Genomic DNA, 16,656 nt, shown 5'->3' with positions numbered 1-16,656 from the left:
ATGGAGATACCGGGGTACTTAGGGCTTGATTCCGACCTGTGGTCCGGGTGTCAATGGGGCAAGGATGACACCGGGGTTGGGATTTGTAACACCATCTAGTGAATCAAGATTCTGGGAAGACGAGACAGGATGATGTCTCGCTATACTTTCTGGGGGTCTGCATTGGATACAGTGAGAGAGGTACCCCGAGATCTTTACTAATTGTCAATTGGGAATCCAACGGAATATGTACAATATATCGAAACGACTGCGATAAAGTAGTATTATTTGACTGGGGGGTATTTTTCCAAATCAATGTGTCTTGCAGAGGGTTAGTAACGACAATACGGATGTCGATGGCCCATCATGTAGGTAATGCCGGGGGAAAACAGGCCTTGGGCAGTTCCGTGCTTAGTGTATTTTGTTATACTTTTGGGTGCCTGCGATGCTTCATGTGGACCAGGGTGACGACACCTGCTAGAATACGAACAAAGTGTGCTCATCAGACACTAGGCAAAAGCGGATAGAAATTCATATTCGTATCCTTTGATTCAGGCAGCAGATCATTATCCAGAAAAGCACCAAGGTATACGCCGCTGATCTGATCCGGCCACTCGGATGTACCGGGACTGACTTCCTTGGATAAGCTGACTGAAGGCTTCTTCTGATCGACGATTCGTTCTGCTTCCGGGATCTACTGCCGGAATTACGTGATGGCAGCTCAAGAGTCGCACAGGCCGGGCTGTTTACCAGGCCGGTTGAAGAGTGGGGAGAACAATGAGATTGTTGCCCATTGAACTAGGTCAGATGATTGGAAGAAGTTGTAATAGAAGTTGTAATCCTTGTCCATTCAGTGACAGATATAATCCCATAAGACGGGGTGATATATAAATCAATAGACAAACTATCAAGTTTCATCTGGGTAGCTACAATCAACACCTCAAACCGACCGGCATGATTTCAAACCTTCGGTGCAAACTGCAGTTCTCTATAGAGACGAATCAGTACAAGCCATTATGATACACAGTAATAAGACAAGAGATTAAAGCAACAAACCCAAGGGTAAACATACCGTTTGTACTGCATCCCCCCGGCAGTCAACATCGCACTCGCAATAAACTTCGGAACTCCCGGAGGGAAGATCTCTCTCTCCTTGAGCTCCAGGCTTCGCAGTAAATACACCGCAGTCCAGAGATGTCCATATGTCTTGACGTCTGCCTTGCGCCGCTCCTCCTGCTTCTTCTGCAGAGCTTGAATCTTCTCCAGCGGGACCTGGCGTCCAAGCCCGTTGACCAAAGTCTCCTCCTCGTCGAACTGCTTGTTGAGAATATTATACAGGTCCGTAAATCCGTCCGTTACCTGCGCTCTGATGCTGTCGTCGATAGACCCGCTGGATGGGTCGAGACTGGACAAGAGTTCACGCAGACCGACGATCTGTGCCCTGGGCTGCTCATGCGCGACGATATAGGGCGTAAACCGGTTGTCGTGGTCGGCGAACATGGGAAACCAGAGTTCGTCAGACGAAATGATTTGGTCGAGCGTAACGTGGAGGGTATATTTGGCGTATGTGATATAAGGTTCGATCTCGGCCACGGAGAGATTCCGCATGTGTTCGGCACAGGTGGTGAGATTACGGCGTATCACATTGTGGATGACGAAGAAACCAAGAGACCCGGTGACTGCGAGCAGGTTATGAGTTATTGCCCTGTCGTATAGAGTAGAATAGAGGTTTTCTCTACTGGTACTCACTATAAGGGTCCTTGAGGTCGAGTTCGTCCGCGGAGAGACGATCTTTGTGGAGATTGAGAGCCATGGTTGCGATTGATTTCTGCTGATTCAACAGGAGAACAAGGAGATATGGCTTCTGTTATATATTGCCATCATTGGAATGAATACTCAAGGATCGTTGAATAGAGTGTCTTATTCATGACTGACAAACAAGTGTATTTGACCACTTTAGCCTCCTGCGGGTTGACAAAGCTGACTCGGTCTGCGTCACCATAGTCAGCGTCAGGCGAATGCGAACCCCACGCGTTGGTCGATGCTAGTTATTCTCAGTCGATGGTTCAGTCTCTTGGACATTCTTTAGTGGATGTTTTAGTTTATCGGATTTTCGTGAAAACTCAATGCTATTACTCCAAATCATGGTTCGCGCACTCGACCTCTATATATTCCCCCATCGGCATCACTCATCACACGGTTGTACACAACAGCGTTTGCAACAGCAACAAAATGTTGGCATATATTAAAGAGATAACACAAACAATGAACCTTCCAAACCCACTCCTCCTGTTTCCTTGCGCGGTGATCTTCCTCATATGGTACTACCTCCACGTCCCCTGGAGCCTGCCCAACCTCCCCAGAATCCCCTTCTACGTCTCCATCATTGGCCTGTGGTCGTCAATGGGCCAGGATGAGATCTACGAGCGCTGGCTACGCAAACCTCTCGAGTCCCATGGTGCCGTCCTCATCTGGTTTGCCGGACGTTGGAGTATCCTGATCACCAAGCCCGAGTGGCTCACCGACATGTTCCGCAACGAGGATCTCTACGCAAAAGCGGGCTCGCAGAAGAAGATACCGTGGAGTGTGATTGCTACCCTGGTGGGTGATAACATTATAAATGCGCATGGGGAGAACTGGAAGCTATATACGGCGATCATGAAGCCAGGGCTGCAGAAGAGGCATTTTGATGTGCAGCCCTTGGTAAGGAAGTCGAAGCGGTTCGTGGATAAGTTGGTGGAGGAGCAGAGATTGGTTTCTGCTGATGGATCTGATGGAAAAGGGATTGTCGCGAATCATTACGTGCAACAGTGGGCGGTGGATGTGATGGGGGTTAGCTTTCTGGATTTGGATTTGCAGGTATCGTATCCTTTTACCCCTTCATTCTACTCGTTATTGCTGTTCCATTCTAGATTCTGAAGTACTGATTGTATAGGCCTTAGAGAAACCTTTGAATGCAGTCCGCCTCGAATCCATTCAATCCGTCATTAAAGGCATCCTCTTTCGTCCGCTGTTCTTCAACTTCCCCGACCTCGACCGCTTCCCATGGCTGTTCAACTCGCGCAAATTCGCCTTTCACATCATGCACGAGTTTGGGGACCGTCTAGTAGACGCCGTGCACAACAAAATTGACTCCAAAATTGATAAACTACCCGGTGACGACGACATGGTCGTCCATATGCTGATGCGGGCCCGTCGCGAGGGCCGCCTGACGGAGAAGCAATACCGCGATAACTTGAAGATCGTGTTCCTGACGGCACATGAGAATGCACAGCAGTTGGTGAATTCGATGTTTTGGCAGTTGGGGACCTTACCTGTGTGTATCTTCGATTTGGGGTTGCGATGAAAGACAATGAGGAGTTACTAACAGTAGGAAAGGATGCCCAGCAGAAACTCCGTGATGAAATTCGGTCCGCAAACTGCACCCACGAAGCCCTTACAAACCTCCCCTACTTGACAGCCACCATCTACGAGCTCCTACGTCTCTACCCTCCCGTGTCGCAGCTTATCAACCGGGTCACCCTCCGCGATGCCCAGCTAGGAGGCAAGGTTGCGATTCCAAAGGGCACATTCGTCGGATGGAACGCCTACGGCGTGCACGTCAACCCAGCCATTTGGGGTCCCGATGCGATGGAGTTTCGGCCTGAGCGATGGGGAACCACTGTAAACGAGATGCATGCGCGGTTCAGGCGGGATACTGTCCGAGGCACATATATCCCGTTCAATGCGCATTCGAGAAAATGTCTGGGGCAGGGGTTCGTCCTATTGCAAATGAGGGTGCTTTTGGCGGAGTTGATCGGACGGGTTAAGTGGCGGGTTGAAGAGGGATATCAGTTGAAGATGACGCCGGTGAGTCTTTCCCTTTTGTCAATTTTGGAATTATATGTGTTTTCTAATCCAACCACAGGGCGGGATTATGGCACCATTGGGATGTAAGGTCGTGTTGGAGGAGGTAGAGAAATCGGCTTGATGTGATATTATACACGCTTGTAGTATTTGATCTGAGTTTATTGGGCGGTGATTTGTAGAATTATTTTTGATTCCAGTTAGAATCGAGTTGGTGCCTGAGATTGCTTCCTGAGACCCGTGCCTTATACTCCAGGTATAAAAGCAGTCACCTCTTCTCTCTGTACTCCTCCCCACTACTGACAAAACACTCTACACTCCATCTTTTTCCACCTCCTTGGACACATGTACATTCACTTGACCCACCCGAGCAAACTCCCGAATCGGCATACCATGCAAGAACAAGTGGTCCATCTCCTCCAGCGTCTTGCCCTTACATTCTGGCACGCAGAACCAGGTAAACAGGGCCGCACAGATCGCGAAAATACCGAACAAAAACCCCACTTGTGACCCCGGTCCCATCTGCCCGTCTACGGCACGTGGCACGCTGAGCGAGATGGCACACTGGATGAGAATGCTGAAGATTGCTCCAACGGCGTACGTGACGTCGCGCAGCCGCGTGGTAGGCACCTCCGCTGCTACAACGTGGGACAACGGCCCCCAGCCGATCTGGTACCCAACCCCAAACACAGCCATCATGGCCATTGTGGCGGATGAGACGGCAGGGGAGGTGCTGGTTGTACCCAGGCCGCCCAGGGTGAAGAGAGAGCCGGCTTGGATAATGGCACTGGCAAACATTAGGGGCCTATAGTACCATGGTCAGTTGCTTGGACTCGAATAGTGACATGATATGAAGGCGTACACTCGGCCGACGGTATCTGACAGCAACATCGCCACGAGACTGACAAAGATGTTGATCGCGGAGTAGATGCACACCATCGAGAATGGGTTAACGGTATCTATGGTCCGCACAAAGGCCGTCCCGTACTGTGACACGAAGCTGTCTCCTGTGACCTGCATGAAGATGTTGACTCCGACGATGATGAGCGTGCGCTGCATGTGGCTGCCTCGGAAGATCTCGCGGAAACTGCCCTGGTCAGTCGTAATGTCGATGGTGTCACACAGCTGTTGGAACTCCTGTTCGATTTCATCGTCGGTGAAACGGCCTTGACGCAGTTTTTGCAGTGACTGACGGGCTTTTTCAGGGCGGGCGTTTATCAGGAGGAGTCGAGGAGACTAGCTTATATTAGCATGATATCCACAGACTTCGCTTGTCGGAACACACCTCTGGAATGAGCCATCCCAGGCAGAAAACGAGGCCCGGAATAACGTAGAGTAATCCTAGCGGGACTCTCCACGAGGAATCACCTTCAATCTCACGAGTCGCACGGCAGATGAGAGACATGACAAGTTGTCCCACCTGTCATATTTAGCTTATTTGACCCTCAGCAGCCAGCAGTATTCAGCGATAACCTACTAACAATCCCGTGTGATATGTTCCAACGACGAGCCCACGCACCTGGGCCGGCACCAACTCCGCGTGAAGGACAGGCACAACTGCTAGTTCAATCCCCACGGAGACATAGGTAATCATACGGCCGAACAGGATCTGAAGTTGGCTGTGAGAAGTCACCAGAAGAGACACTCCAAAAAATGCCCAGAGACACATGACGAACAAGCTCGCACGACGTCCAAACCGTCTACTAATCAAACTTCCCTGGACCAGGCCAAAAACGAGGCCAACATAAGGAAGACCATTGAGAAGGTCCATAAAGTCTGATCCAAGACGATGGGCATGCCCCTCAGCAGAGTACACACCAAACGTGTGGGCGAATGCAGGCATTTCCTGCGTGGATGTGAAAGCGGCCTGTTCCAGTCCCAGGGTTACCTGCGACAGAGCGGTGATGCCGCAGGTAACAAGGAGCCGGCCATTGAAGGCACCTGAGATATGAGCGATCTTCATTGTGCCGTCTGGACAAAACAGATGGTACGCATTGTTTTGGGGATGGGGCAGACGCGGGTTATCTACATCCCTGGGAGAGCACAGTCACAGAAGCCCCTACATTGACCGCTATATGTTGCATGCCATTACGCAGCCCATATGCTGCCCCTCTATTCCCAGTGGCCAACAGCTGAGCCGATCGATTGCCTCGCTTTTCTTCCGTCCCGCGCATTCAATGCATGGGCGTATATCGCTCGCCCAATGCGGCGAGTGGCTGAACTACTGGCTACCTGCAGAGACAGGATGCATGGATATGGCAACGGTTGACGGAATTCTCCTTTCTGACAAGCTCACCCTCAATTTGCTTGCAAGACTCCGGTGGTCTGCTGCGCTGGTCCATCCCGGAAACAAGCTCAGACCGGCTTTACTCACCGGCTCACAAGGTTTTCGTTTGCCGTGGGTGAGACATGATGGGGACAGTTTTGCATGTAGGGTCTAACTGGCTGTCTTTGCCTCAACATTAGATATGTCATTTTTTGCCCCCGAGACCGCAGTTGCCTCCGCTCTTTACTGCGCCCCGGCGAATGTGTCTGTTCATGTTCGGTTTTGAAATGGCTTTCGTTTGGGGTTTTTTCCCTCCATGTTCCATTATGGTCCCACTCATCAACCCAATCGGCGAGTCTGACTATACCAAGCCTAGAAGTTATACTACAAATAACTTGTACAGTGGTTTGTGTCTTACCGGAAATACAATATCAGCCACAACTAACTAAGTCACCCCGTTTACGATTATTGGCCCGGAATTATTCATCCCTTTATTCATTTCAAAGAGTACCAAGTAATAAACCAACGAAACATGCTGAGTGTCTGCGGTCTGTAACGGCCATTCTGTACACCATGTGAGGTGAGTAACCGTATCCCTATCCACCAGATTATTGATCAACTAATAAGAAGAGAGGGGTGAGGAAATCAGGTAATATTGGCATAATGAAGGATATGTTGTGACATTACCCTTCCCGGGGGTTATCTCGTTATTCCATTAGAGGGAGCAGCAGCAGCATAACCCTCATCCCCTACAGGTACATTGCCTTTGGCCCTCAGACGCTCAATAGCTATCACCCCCCGCGACGGTGTGGACCTTATATATCTCAGTCACGCCCACCTCCACCCCTAGAGTTGTCTAATCAGGGTCTATTTCGAGTCATTGAAGCAAATCGCATAATCGAGGCGTTTTATATAGAGAGCATTGACGGCTTTTCACGTCAGTAGCCTCTAGCCCTCGCATCAAAAGTATGACAGAAGCCGCCGGCCGTTCAGACCATATTATCGCACATGCTTGCCGTGATAATTGGATTCAGAATTACTTACATGTCGTCAACAACGACAGAAGAACTTGTACCAGTCGTGCGAGACTGGCATGCTTCATAGAGATCTACCAGAGACGATAAGCATCCATTCTGGATGATAATGCTACGACTCCTATCACCACAGTGCTCTCAAAAGATGCATGCCGCCAGAGACTCACCCGAGACCCCACAGATCAAACTTTTGGGACACCAAGCTGCCCAGTTCAAAGCCTCCTGTGCTTAGAGCATGCAATCTATCCGAGTGCATAGGCTGGTTCCCTGTGCAAAAATCTTAGTCAACCCTCTTCAAAAACACTAACGTAGCCCTTAGTATCCTTGCCTTTCCGATCTCTCACCTGCGCTCCCTAGGAGTTCCCTAAATTTTCAGAAGCAGTGGCTACTGTTGAAACAGGTTGGATGATACACACGCCTTCATATAGAATCATCGCATAAAAATTTCAACAAGTCGGCTACGATGATGGGTTCATCATGGCCTGACAAACTCTCAGTAATGAACTGTGCATGCTGCACGACGACTAAGTTGCTAGAGATTAGTAGATACCCAGAACTTGACCGACTTCCCATGGTTTCAATCTACATGCAGGCCAGGTGATCTCACCTGTCTTCACTGGATACCCGCCTCTCAAAGCTTCCCTTCTAAGCTCCAACAACCATTGAAACACGTCCGTGATCCAGAGAGGAGGTCAGGATGTTATCATTTTCGGTACAAAGAGCAAGCACTGGCTCGAAATGCACAGTTGACAGCATTCGAAAAGGCGAACAAAACTATTCGATTTAACAAGCATAATAAGAATATCTATAGGAAGGACGCCTTTGAGCTACCATGGAAACATATCATGACCGCTACGCCAAAACGTTGACCAACGTATGGTAGTTATAGGGCTTAATCTGACTTATATTCCAACATAGGCTTTATATATAGAAAATATAACTCGAAAACTCCAGTCTACCAGCTCAACCCTGACAAAGTCTCTCATACAACACATGCGGAAGCCATAAGTCTATGAAAAGGCATCGAGCAACTATTCATAGTCCTCAACCTCTTCAACAATGGTATCTTCTTCAACGTCGAACTCGTCATCGTCATCGATCTCATCATCGTCATCAGTCGGAGTCGCAACATCGGCAATCATGGTCCCATTGGAGTTGGTGAATTTAGCCTTATAGACCAAATCACCCACTGCCGCACCGTCAGGAACATAGATAACATCGCCGCTCCCAAGGCGGTAATAGCCACTGGCGTCGACCTCCTCTTCGCGCTTCGCCGGTCCGGCCTTGGTATATTCATTTCCGTCGTTCGTGCAGCTTCCCCCCTTTTTGCAGTACCCATACTTATTGAAGTTCTTGAAGGACAGGCTGAATTTACAAGGGGCCTTCCCATCGCAGCCCTTGCCCTTGAAGTTGCCATTGGAGTAGTAGAATTGCCGCAGGACACCTCCTTGGCCTGGATTCTGTTAGCCACGGTCTCAATAGGTGCAGGGATGACTTGACTCACGGCTGTTATAGTGTCTTTTGACGCATCGGTTGACTTGGTTGCCCTTTTCTGCCTCCTTGACGGACTTGAACGGAAACTCGTCGCACTGGTATCCAGCGCCATAGGGGGGTTTGCTACATCTGTTGCCAGAGCCACAGCCGGCAAGACGGCTGCGCTTGCCCTGGTTGGTATAATTCGGGTGATCCCAGGTGAGTGTGGTGCCCAGTCTCTTGCATTTTGCGCCTGGACGTAGGGGGGTTATTATTCAGCTTCAATTGTAGCCGGACAGGAGAGCGAGCATACCATAGCACATATTCAGGCAAGTATCTGCACAACATCGCTGTCAGTTCTCTGTCTCCATAGCTTGCGAGGGAGGTGGGTCACATACCGCCGACCTGTCCATCAGCGCAGTCAAAGACTAGACGCTTTACCGCATTTGCCGACGCCTGGTTGTTGGAAGCCGGCTCGGGGAGTGCGGATCCCAGGGAGAGGATGCAGAGACCTAAATACAAGAGGGAAGACTTCATGATGTCGTCTGATTTGTTGCAACTGCCTTTTCAAACGATTGGGAAGATATGAAGATATAAGATATGGATTGCTTGTTGTTACTTCTATTTCGACTGGGAGTGAGTTCCTATTTATACCTCAATTGGTCATATAGACCTCAAGAGAATCAGAGGAGGCCCTGCCTCTGAAGGCTCTTCATTCGTATACGACACGGCCAGACGGATTACAGGAAGGTGGTGTGATCGCCTCGCAGCAGTAAGGCTGCGGGACTCGCCTGGGGCTATGAATAGCCTCGCATAATCTGAGGCAATGAAGTGGTTCAATTAGTTTCGTGCTCGCAATGGCAATGGTGTTGCTCACATTCGTTGCTATTCCTACATCTCAATCCCATGAAGTTTTTCTATACCTATCTTCTATGGTTTCGGGTTCTTTAACGGATCGAATAACCTGCCGCTGTCTGTTACTTGCGGTGGATATAGTTCTATGGTGTGCCAACCCAAGGCAACCTCCTTTTCCCAGGTATGCTTATATGCCCTGATTGTATGACGCCAATGTAGGGGTATCCTTGTCGTGCCAAGTAGCTGAAGTATCCTGATTGACTTGTGATTGAAGAGTGAGAGTCTCTAAGCCAGCTTCAGGAGGAACACACAATTAACCTAGCCAAACTAGTGATATTGATCGGCAAGGTTGTTTCCTGCTGGGCCAGTCCGCGAGGCTGGGTGTTCGAATATGCAAGCAACCAACCTTGAAGGCTGAGGATCACATGCTTACGAGATGATGTAGGAAGGAGATGACAGCGCCGCCTGAGTCAATTGGTAATTCCTCTGTCCAAACTGGGTAGATTATTGGCTTAGAGCGTATCAGTTAGTGATTCCTTACAGGTAGTCTCACTGTCCGGATAGAGAGAACGATCATATCAAACGGCTGGATTTGGCCGAGCAGTTCCCGCTTTAGCCTCATTGGCCTCCCTCGTTGCGGCCTAGTCTCAGCCCCTCTCGAATGATATACAGACGCGTACTACCCATTCTCTTGACCTGATCACAGATCATAATCCCCCATACATCGGGTCGAAGTCCGTAATCATCAACAACCATTCAACTCGCCCGACAGACGCCAAACCAAGACAGACCAAGACCATGGCTCCAGACCTTTCTCTGCCCCCCACCTGCCCCGCGCTCTGCCGTTACGGCCAGTACAGCTGGGATGAAGCCTCCTTCGCTCTATACACCCTCGTTGATCTTCCAGCAGAAGACCTGGACAGTCTTCTCACGACCCTCAACAAAGAATGGCTCGAAAACGATAACCCGAAACCCATCGTGCGCGCCCCGAAAGTGCACAATATCGCCGGGAGGTCGCTCAAGGACGTTGTCCAGGCCCACGTCGACCTGGACAAGGAAATCACTCCCGTCTCCGGTGGCGAGGCAGAAGGCAATGCTGGCTGGTATCCGCCGGCGTTTATCGTCGTGACCACGCGGGACTGGGCGGACAAGGGTCTGCTGTTTGTGTTCATGGATGATACCGATGATGATGAGGGGAATAAGGAGGATCCGGAGGTCCGGCAGATGGATAAGTTCTTCTTCGGCTTGGACGATGCTCCGTTGTTGTTGTCGAGTTTCATCTTTCAGGACTTGGCTTTTGTGGATGCGAAGGAGCAGTATGGGCTTGAGTAAGGCTTTGTTTGATCTATCTTACAGTGGAGTATATGGGGGAATCATGGGGGCGAGGGACAGATGACTAGCTAATATGAGCTTGAAGGTTATGAGCAATTAGTGGACAGAGCGTTGGAAAATATTTAACACTCAAAAAGAATTATATCTCTGATAAATTTGGTTTCATAGCTACGCTAATAGCTTTAAATTGTAGACAAACCGACCACCCATCCCATCTGACTCGTAGTTGACAGCAAGCCTTATGAAGCCTGATATCAATAAATACGCAGGAACGAATCAAAGTCTCTCATCGAGTGAAGGCTTGAATACGATGAAAAAGAATATATATCAGAGATATGAGTGTCTATAATTGATAGTTATCTGGATCAGTCCAGTTCGTAGAAATGAAATCAATTAATTCTGTTGAGCAAATGCTGCCTAAGAATAGAGACTAAGTATACAACAAGTATCACCGCCTTAATCATCAATCCTCATCCTCATCCTCGTCCTCCTCCTCGTCCTCGTCGTGTTCATCTTCGCCATCCTCCTCTTCGACACTCTGCTCTGCAATCTGAGTTGCTGCTATATTCAAAAGGACCTTGTCATCCCCCCCACTGCCCCTCGCCCCAATAAGAAGATCATCCGCTTCATGCCCAAGCTCTTGAATAAATGCTTTGAGCATATTTCTTGCCACATACTTTCCGGGGGTGCCCCAGAATAGTTTCCCTAGCTCATCCTGGAGAGAAAACACCGCTTGCTGACCAGGTCCGGCCCTCCAGGCCCTTCGCAGTATCTGAACGCAGTAGTGGAAGTACAGGTATCGGGCTGCTGGGCGGTAGTTCCCTCTGAACTCCAGCTTCTTTCCATCCATGTCTCTCCACCTCGTCGTCCCTACGACGAAGTGGTCAAGCTTTGACCATGTTGTGTCGATGATGCGGATTTTGAACTCCCGCACTTCATCATTTACCCAACCGCAAAGCACCTGTTTAGTCGGACGGTCAGGAATATCAGGGACGATCACAAGTACCCCGATATCAAAAACCTTCTCGACAGCAGCCGACATTATCAATCCATTGCGCGAGGAAAAGAGTTCCGGCGGACAGATTTTGCCAAAGATGGCATCCATGGACGCTTGTCCATGTTTGTATGCAAAGAGGTGTGATGCAGTGACATTGTCCGGATCCAAATAACACCCCAGAATGGGGCACCAGGCATTTCCCTGCTCATCCAGACTGTCATAGTCCTTGAGAAGTTGTGCCCTGAAGCTCGACTGCGTTTTGGAGTCTCGGGGCCCGGCCCCTGTCCTGATATTCAGCCCCAACGGGCTGGAGGTGAAGAGCTTCATGAAAGACGTTATCAGCCCTCCCTTGGACTTGCAAAGAGAGAGAGAATCTCTCTGGTGAGAAAACGAAGCTACCCGGTGCATCTGCGCCCGTATTTGTGCAAACAGTCTCCGTGCTTCTTCCGTCTTCTCCCAGTCCGCCTGTCTCCCTTCGAATTCTGACAATGAGATATCCGATGCGATCCTTGACTTCGTTAGACAAGCTGACTCTACATTCACAGCAGCACTCCAAAACTCGGCATCAAAACTTCCATGAGCCTTTAGTTTCTTCCGGGCCTGTGTCTGTTCATTACTGGCCTTGTCCATCTCATCCTGGAGCTTTTCCATGTCCTTGGCTGGGCGCTTCTTTGGGACGTATAAAGGGGGGATGTTTTCCAAAGCGGACATGGTGGAGCTAGTGATGGAAGCTGTGTGTGGTTTGTGGTATGCAGTATATGGTATGAATCTGATTCAAAGACTTGGCACTCTTCTCTCTACACTGGCTTTGTTAACTCCTACAGACAGGGGCAATACAGAACCAACGTTTGTAGCGAATTCACGCTCTGGCGTTACGTCACTCTGACGGACAAATCACTGCTACGCCAGGAAGGTATCATGGTCGTAGGTCCATAGTTTGAACACATTCAAACTCTATACGTACTGTGACTCCTCTTAAGGTTTCATGTATTGCTTATTGTCATACAGTAGGTTTTTTTCTAGTCCTGGTTCCCGGAGAGGAAAATACAGGATTGGTTGTCGATATCGCGTCGCACGCGCTTGGTCCCAGTGTACAGTCGATATAGTACCTGTTCACTTCCGTATATCACGACAAATACTGTAGGAGAGAGTTGGGGGTGCTTGACTCCAATCCATGCTGCGACGGGCCAGGAGGGAAACGTGCGACTCTCCCTCGATCAAGCAGAGTCTATTAGGGATCCTCACATATCTAGACGAAAATACAAGTCAGCCCACAACGAGAAATTCTCACCCCTGTGGAAACAATCTACTCACCATATAATCACAGCGCCCTACCACCCAACACTACAATACAGAAAACAAATCTATACGCTTCTTCAAGAACATCCACTGGATTAGAACTATCCTCCTAACTAACCATACCAGCCTCCCCCAGAAACAAAAACCTATCTATCCACGCAACCAAATGCCATGCATGACCAGACGAACCTACCAAACCAAGACAAGATAACAAGACGCCAGTCACCATCGCCATTCACCATGCAAGAGAGAACCATCACTCCATCTGCCCGTAGACGATATCAATACCAATGCCATGCGATGCCAGACCATGCCATGGCATGACTCAAAACAGGGGGGAGAGAGAGAGAGAGAGCATAAGCCAGATATAGAGCCTAATCAGGAATACCCAACGCCAGCTATAACGCAGCCAGTCATAAGGGGAAACAGAACAAAAGAAGACAAAACAAAAGAGTGAGAAAAGGAAAGAGGAAAAAAGGGCGCATGGTATCACTGCCTCGCACTCCGAATATTCCGCGATCCCCGACGCCGATGCCCCCCACCACCACCACCGCCATCATAGTGATCATCAGCAACAGGCGTCTCATGCACAGAAGAAGAAACATCGACTACATCAGGGCTGAACTCCAGCCGACGACGAGTCTTCGTACCCTTCACACGCCTCATCGCCTGATTAATCAGGACGTCTGCGTCCTCGTCGAGCTCCATCTCGACCTTCTCGTCGAAGGGCCCCGCGCCGATAGCGTCGCCTTGCTGGGAATCGACATGCGTGACTTCGTCGGTCCACTCGTCGGGGTAGGACTCCTCGGCAGGGACCCGTCGGCGGGACGATACCTTGCTCTTGCCCTTGTCGCGGGAGGACCGGTTGGAGCTGCGGGCGGCGGATTCCTCGGCCTGGGCTTCGTCTGCGTCGTACCCCTCGTCTGACCAGATCTCCAACGCCCGCGTCAGCAGCGTGCCGGCGATTCCGGCCCCGCCGGCGGCGTCGCCGCCTCCGCTGGCGCCTAGTACGCGGACAGCCTCGTGTAGCGCCGTGACGGCTTCCATGGTGCGGTTCAGCTCTAGAAGGATGATACCGCGTGCGCTGTGCAGAGACCCGATCAGACCGCGGTCTTCGTAGCCGCCGACGCCGGTGGACGCCATCCCTGCTGCGTTGCCGCCACTGCCGCCGAGGAAGGGGCTATACCCGAAGCTGGCCCCGGCGGCGCCGATGCGGAGACACTCGTCGAATTCTACTAAGGCCTCTGTCAGTCGACCGATGCGGCGCAGCGCATGTCCCATGTTGGCCCGTGTCGCGACCCAGGCGCCGGGCTCGCAGTTCAGGGAGCCCGCCAGTGAGAGTGCTTGGCGGAAGAGGACTACGGAATCCTCGAGATGGTTCTGGTGGTATAGGACCACGCCGAATTCGTTGAGTACAAGGGGATCCCCGCCCAACTGGGATAGCTCGCCTGAAGGGTTCGTGGGGATGGAGAGCACCGCGCCAGATGTGGCGCCGGTCGACATGGAATAAGCCGCGCAGAGATACTCATGAGCCAGGGACATGTTGTTCAAAGCGAGATGCTGCATCCCGAGGAAGAGCTGCGGCAGGTGACTGCCCTGGAATAGCCGAGCGGCAGTGCTGTACGCCGCAATGGCTTGATCGTGCTCCCCCTCGGCGGCGAATGTGTGCGCGAATCCAATCCACGCCGCGGCCGAGTGTGGGTCTAACAGAGACGCTTTGGAAAAGAACCGCCGTGCTTCAGCAATCTTAGACACGGACAGGTAGTAGACTCCAATTGCGAGATAGGTATACGGTTCCTCCGGCGCATGATCGGCCAGGGTGTGAGATAGCAGGAATAGCGCATTCGTAGCACCTGTCTCATACAGACAAGCGAGGTGTAACGGATACACAGCCGGGGGATGTCCCAGATGGTTCTGCGCTGGGTTATACGGCGTAGTAGCAGCCGACAGAGAAGTCGACGACGGCTGCGCCGCCGACAAAATAGACGAGGTCAGTTCCAGCGCCTCCGCAAACCGACATTGCGTATACATAGCCTCAGCCCTCGACAGCAGAATATCCGGATTCTCCGCCAAATTATAATGCGTCGACAGCGTCTCAGTAGCGTCCGACAGAATTGCCGGAGAAGAGTACTTCGACAGCCGCGTCGTGTACAGCATCTTCGTAAAGTGAGCCGCCTCCTGCGCCACGGACGGATCCGACGCAGTGATGGCGTCGAAATCCAGCGACTCCAAAAACTCCAGCTCTTCCGCGGGTGACATAAGCGAGTTCTTCATCAGCTGGTCAAACGCCTCAAAGCACTGCACGTCGATGCGCACCGCATCCTTGTAGCAATCGCGCGCGCGATCAAACGCATTCTGCTTCGCGAAACACAGGCCCCGCAGATAACACATAGCCGCCTCGAAGCGAATCTGACTCGCGTCCTCGCGTTCGGCCTCAGCCCGATCCATGCGCGAAGTAGCCGTCTTCCCGTTGCGCAGCGTGACGTGGCTCTGTCCGTTCAGGTGCTGCAGCTTGCGCCGACTGTGTCCGTTGTTGCTGGTGCGGATGAGGTGGGTGGGGTTATGGTCGCCGAGGATAGAAAGCGCTTGTTCGAACTGGTTCTGTTTGATGTAGCAGTGGGCGGCGAGGTATCGACATGCGGTGCTTCTCGAGATCAGGTCTTTGCGCGACAGCAGAGCCAACGCGCGCGTGTAATTGTTGTTGGAGAAATGGACTTGGGCGAGCCAGAAGGCGTCGGAATCACTATCTGATGATATAGTCCGTTAGCTAGATCTCTGGTCTCTCCTGGGCGGAGGCGCTGCACTCACTCGTCAAGGCTAGGACCTTGTCACCAATGTAGATGGCCGAGTCATGCTGGCCGCGGTTCAACGCATCCTGTCGCCAGGAGCGCAAGAATTTCTCCATGGCGACTTATCTGGGGATAGAGTCACAGTATCGAATCGTTTCTCGTCAAAGTACGGTCGTGGAGCATGGGATCAGCAAATAGAGAAGGGTGGAGGGGCGCCAGGTGCGGAGGACGGAGGGCGGAGGCGGAGGCGGAGGTAAACAGACGCGTCCCACTTTGGTGTCGCACCGGAGTAGTGGGGGGGGGATTGAATGAACTTGCGACCGCAAATCGAATCAGCGCCACAAAGAGAAATAAGAGACAGAACAAAGAGAGAGCTATGCGAATCGCAAGACAAATAAAGAAGACGCAAGATCATTCAAGCTCAGTCGGAGATTCCAACCAAGCCGATCCCGTGCCACACTTTACCCGATCGGGCAGTTATCATTGGACTCAGTGGCCTAAAGTAGAAAATCGAAGTATACAAGTCGACATTTACACACACAATCAAGAAATACTTCAGATTCAACAATTCAATTCATAAGCATCGGATTCTTCACAACTAAGAATATGCCCCAAACGCCACGCTAAAGAATTACTCCATGCGAATCCACTCGACGACAACCCCCAACCTCTCCCCAAGGGGAAAAGGAAACAACATAATAGCAAAGCAAGAAACACACGACGAAAAAAATAGAAAAAGTAAAAAGCAAACGACAACATAAATATAGCAAATGCTAACGCCATCCA

At 50.9% G+C, this 16,656-nt stretch overlaps 7 protein-coding genes across 7 annotated transcripts; 2 read left to right on the top strand and 5 right to left on the bottom strand.

The window, feature by feature from the left end:
• Positions 1-823: 823 nt before the first annotated feature.
• Positions 824-1,801, bottom strand: xanF (xanthocillin biosynthesis cluster protein xanF). Its single transcript, XM_024841286.1, has 3 exons — positions 1,729-1,801; positions 1,052-1,658; positions 824-967 (listed from the first exon to the last, which is right to left on the bottom strand). Exons 1-3 carry the CDS (start codon positions 1,790-1,792, stop codon positions 940-942), a joined length of 699 nt encoding a protein of 232 aa, XP_024692397.1. The 5' UTR covers positions 1,793-1,801; the 3' UTR covers positions 824-939.
• Positions 1,802-2,129: 328 nt separating this feature from the next.
• Positions 2,130-3,997, top strand: xanG (cytochrome P450 monooxygenase xanG). Its single transcript, XM_024839489.1, has 4 exons — positions 2,130-2,838; positions 2,915-3,295; positions 3,358-3,828; positions 3,887-3,997. Exons 1-4 carry the CDS (start codon positions 2,212-2,214, stop codon positions 3,947-3,949), a joined length of 1,542 nt encoding a protein of 513 aa, XP_024692396.1. The 5' UTR covers positions 2,130-2,211; the 3' UTR covers positions 3,950-3,997.
• Positions 3,998-4,137: 140 nt separating this feature from the next.
• P168DRAFT_270340 (general substrate transporter) lies at positions 4,138-5,788 on the bottom strand (the record flags this gene model as incomplete). The annotated part of the gene is made up of 4 exons (XM_024835202.1): positions 4,138-4,630; positions 4,688-5,061; positions 5,111-5,245; positions 5,303-5,788. 4 exons carry the CDS (start codon positions 5,786-5,788, stop codon positions 4,138-4,140), a joined length of 1,488 nt encoding a protein of 495 aa, XP_024692395.1.
• A 2,368-nt stretch (positions 5,789-8,156) lies between these two features.
• Positions 8,157-9,135, bottom strand: P168DRAFT_327839 (uncharacterized protein; the record flags this gene model as incomplete). Its single annotated transcript, XM_024841285.1, has 4 exons — positions 8,157-8,578; positions 8,630-8,851; positions 8,912-8,935; positions 8,997-9,135. The coding sequence occupies 4 exons, from the start codon at positions 9,133-9,135 to the stop codon at positions 8,157-8,159; spliced, it is 807 nt and encodes a 268-aa protein (XP_024692394.1).
• Positions 9,136-9,455: 320 nt separating this feature from the next.
• P168DRAFT_305124 (uncharacterized protein) lies at positions 9,456-10,935 on the top strand (the record flags this gene model as incomplete). Its single annotated transcript, XM_024838901.1, has 3 exons — positions 9,456-9,509; positions 9,595-9,634; positions 10,160-10,935. 3 exons carry the CDS (start codon positions 9,456-9,458, stop codon positions 10,783-10,785), a joined length of 720 nt encoding a protein of 239 aa, XP_024692393.1. The 3' UTR covers positions 10,786-10,935.
• Positions 10,936-11,248: 313 nt separating this feature from the next.
• On the bottom strand, positions 11,249-12,543 carry P168DRAFT_311344 (uncharacterized protein; the record flags this gene model as incomplete). The annotated part of the gene is made up of 1 exon (XM_024839488.1): positions 11,249-12,543. Exon 1 carries the CDS (start codon positions 12,491-12,493, stop codon positions 11,249-11,251), a length of 1,245 nt encoding a protein of 414 aa, XP_024692392.1. The 5' UTR covers positions 12,494-12,543.
• A 632-nt stretch (positions 12,544-13,175) lies between these two features.
• On the bottom strand, positions 13,176-16,207 carry P168DRAFT_311343 (anaphase promoting complex subunit CDC16). Its single transcript, XM_024839487.1, has 2 exons — positions 15,890-16,207; positions 13,176-15,828 (listed from the first exon to the last, which is right to left on the bottom strand). The coding sequence occupies exons 1-2, from the start codon at positions 15,984-15,986 to the stop codon at positions 13,571-13,573; spliced, it is 2,355 nt and encodes a 784-aa protein (XP_024692391.1). The 5' UTR covers positions 15,987-16,207; the 3' UTR covers positions 13,176-13,570.
• Positions 16,208-16,656: the final 449 nt, after the last annotated feature.

Source organism: Aspergillus campestris (genome assembly GCF_002847485.1).
Source record: "Aspergillus campestris IBT 28561 chromosome Unknown P168scaffold_7, whole genome shotgun sequence".
Classification (NCBI taxonomy): domain Eukaryota; kingdom Fungi; phylum Ascomycota; class Eurotiomycetes; order Eurotiales; family Aspergillaceae; genus Aspergillus; species Aspergillus campestris.
Note: the sequence above shows the minus strand (reverse complement) of the source record. Positions and strands in the feature narration are given on the sequence as shown.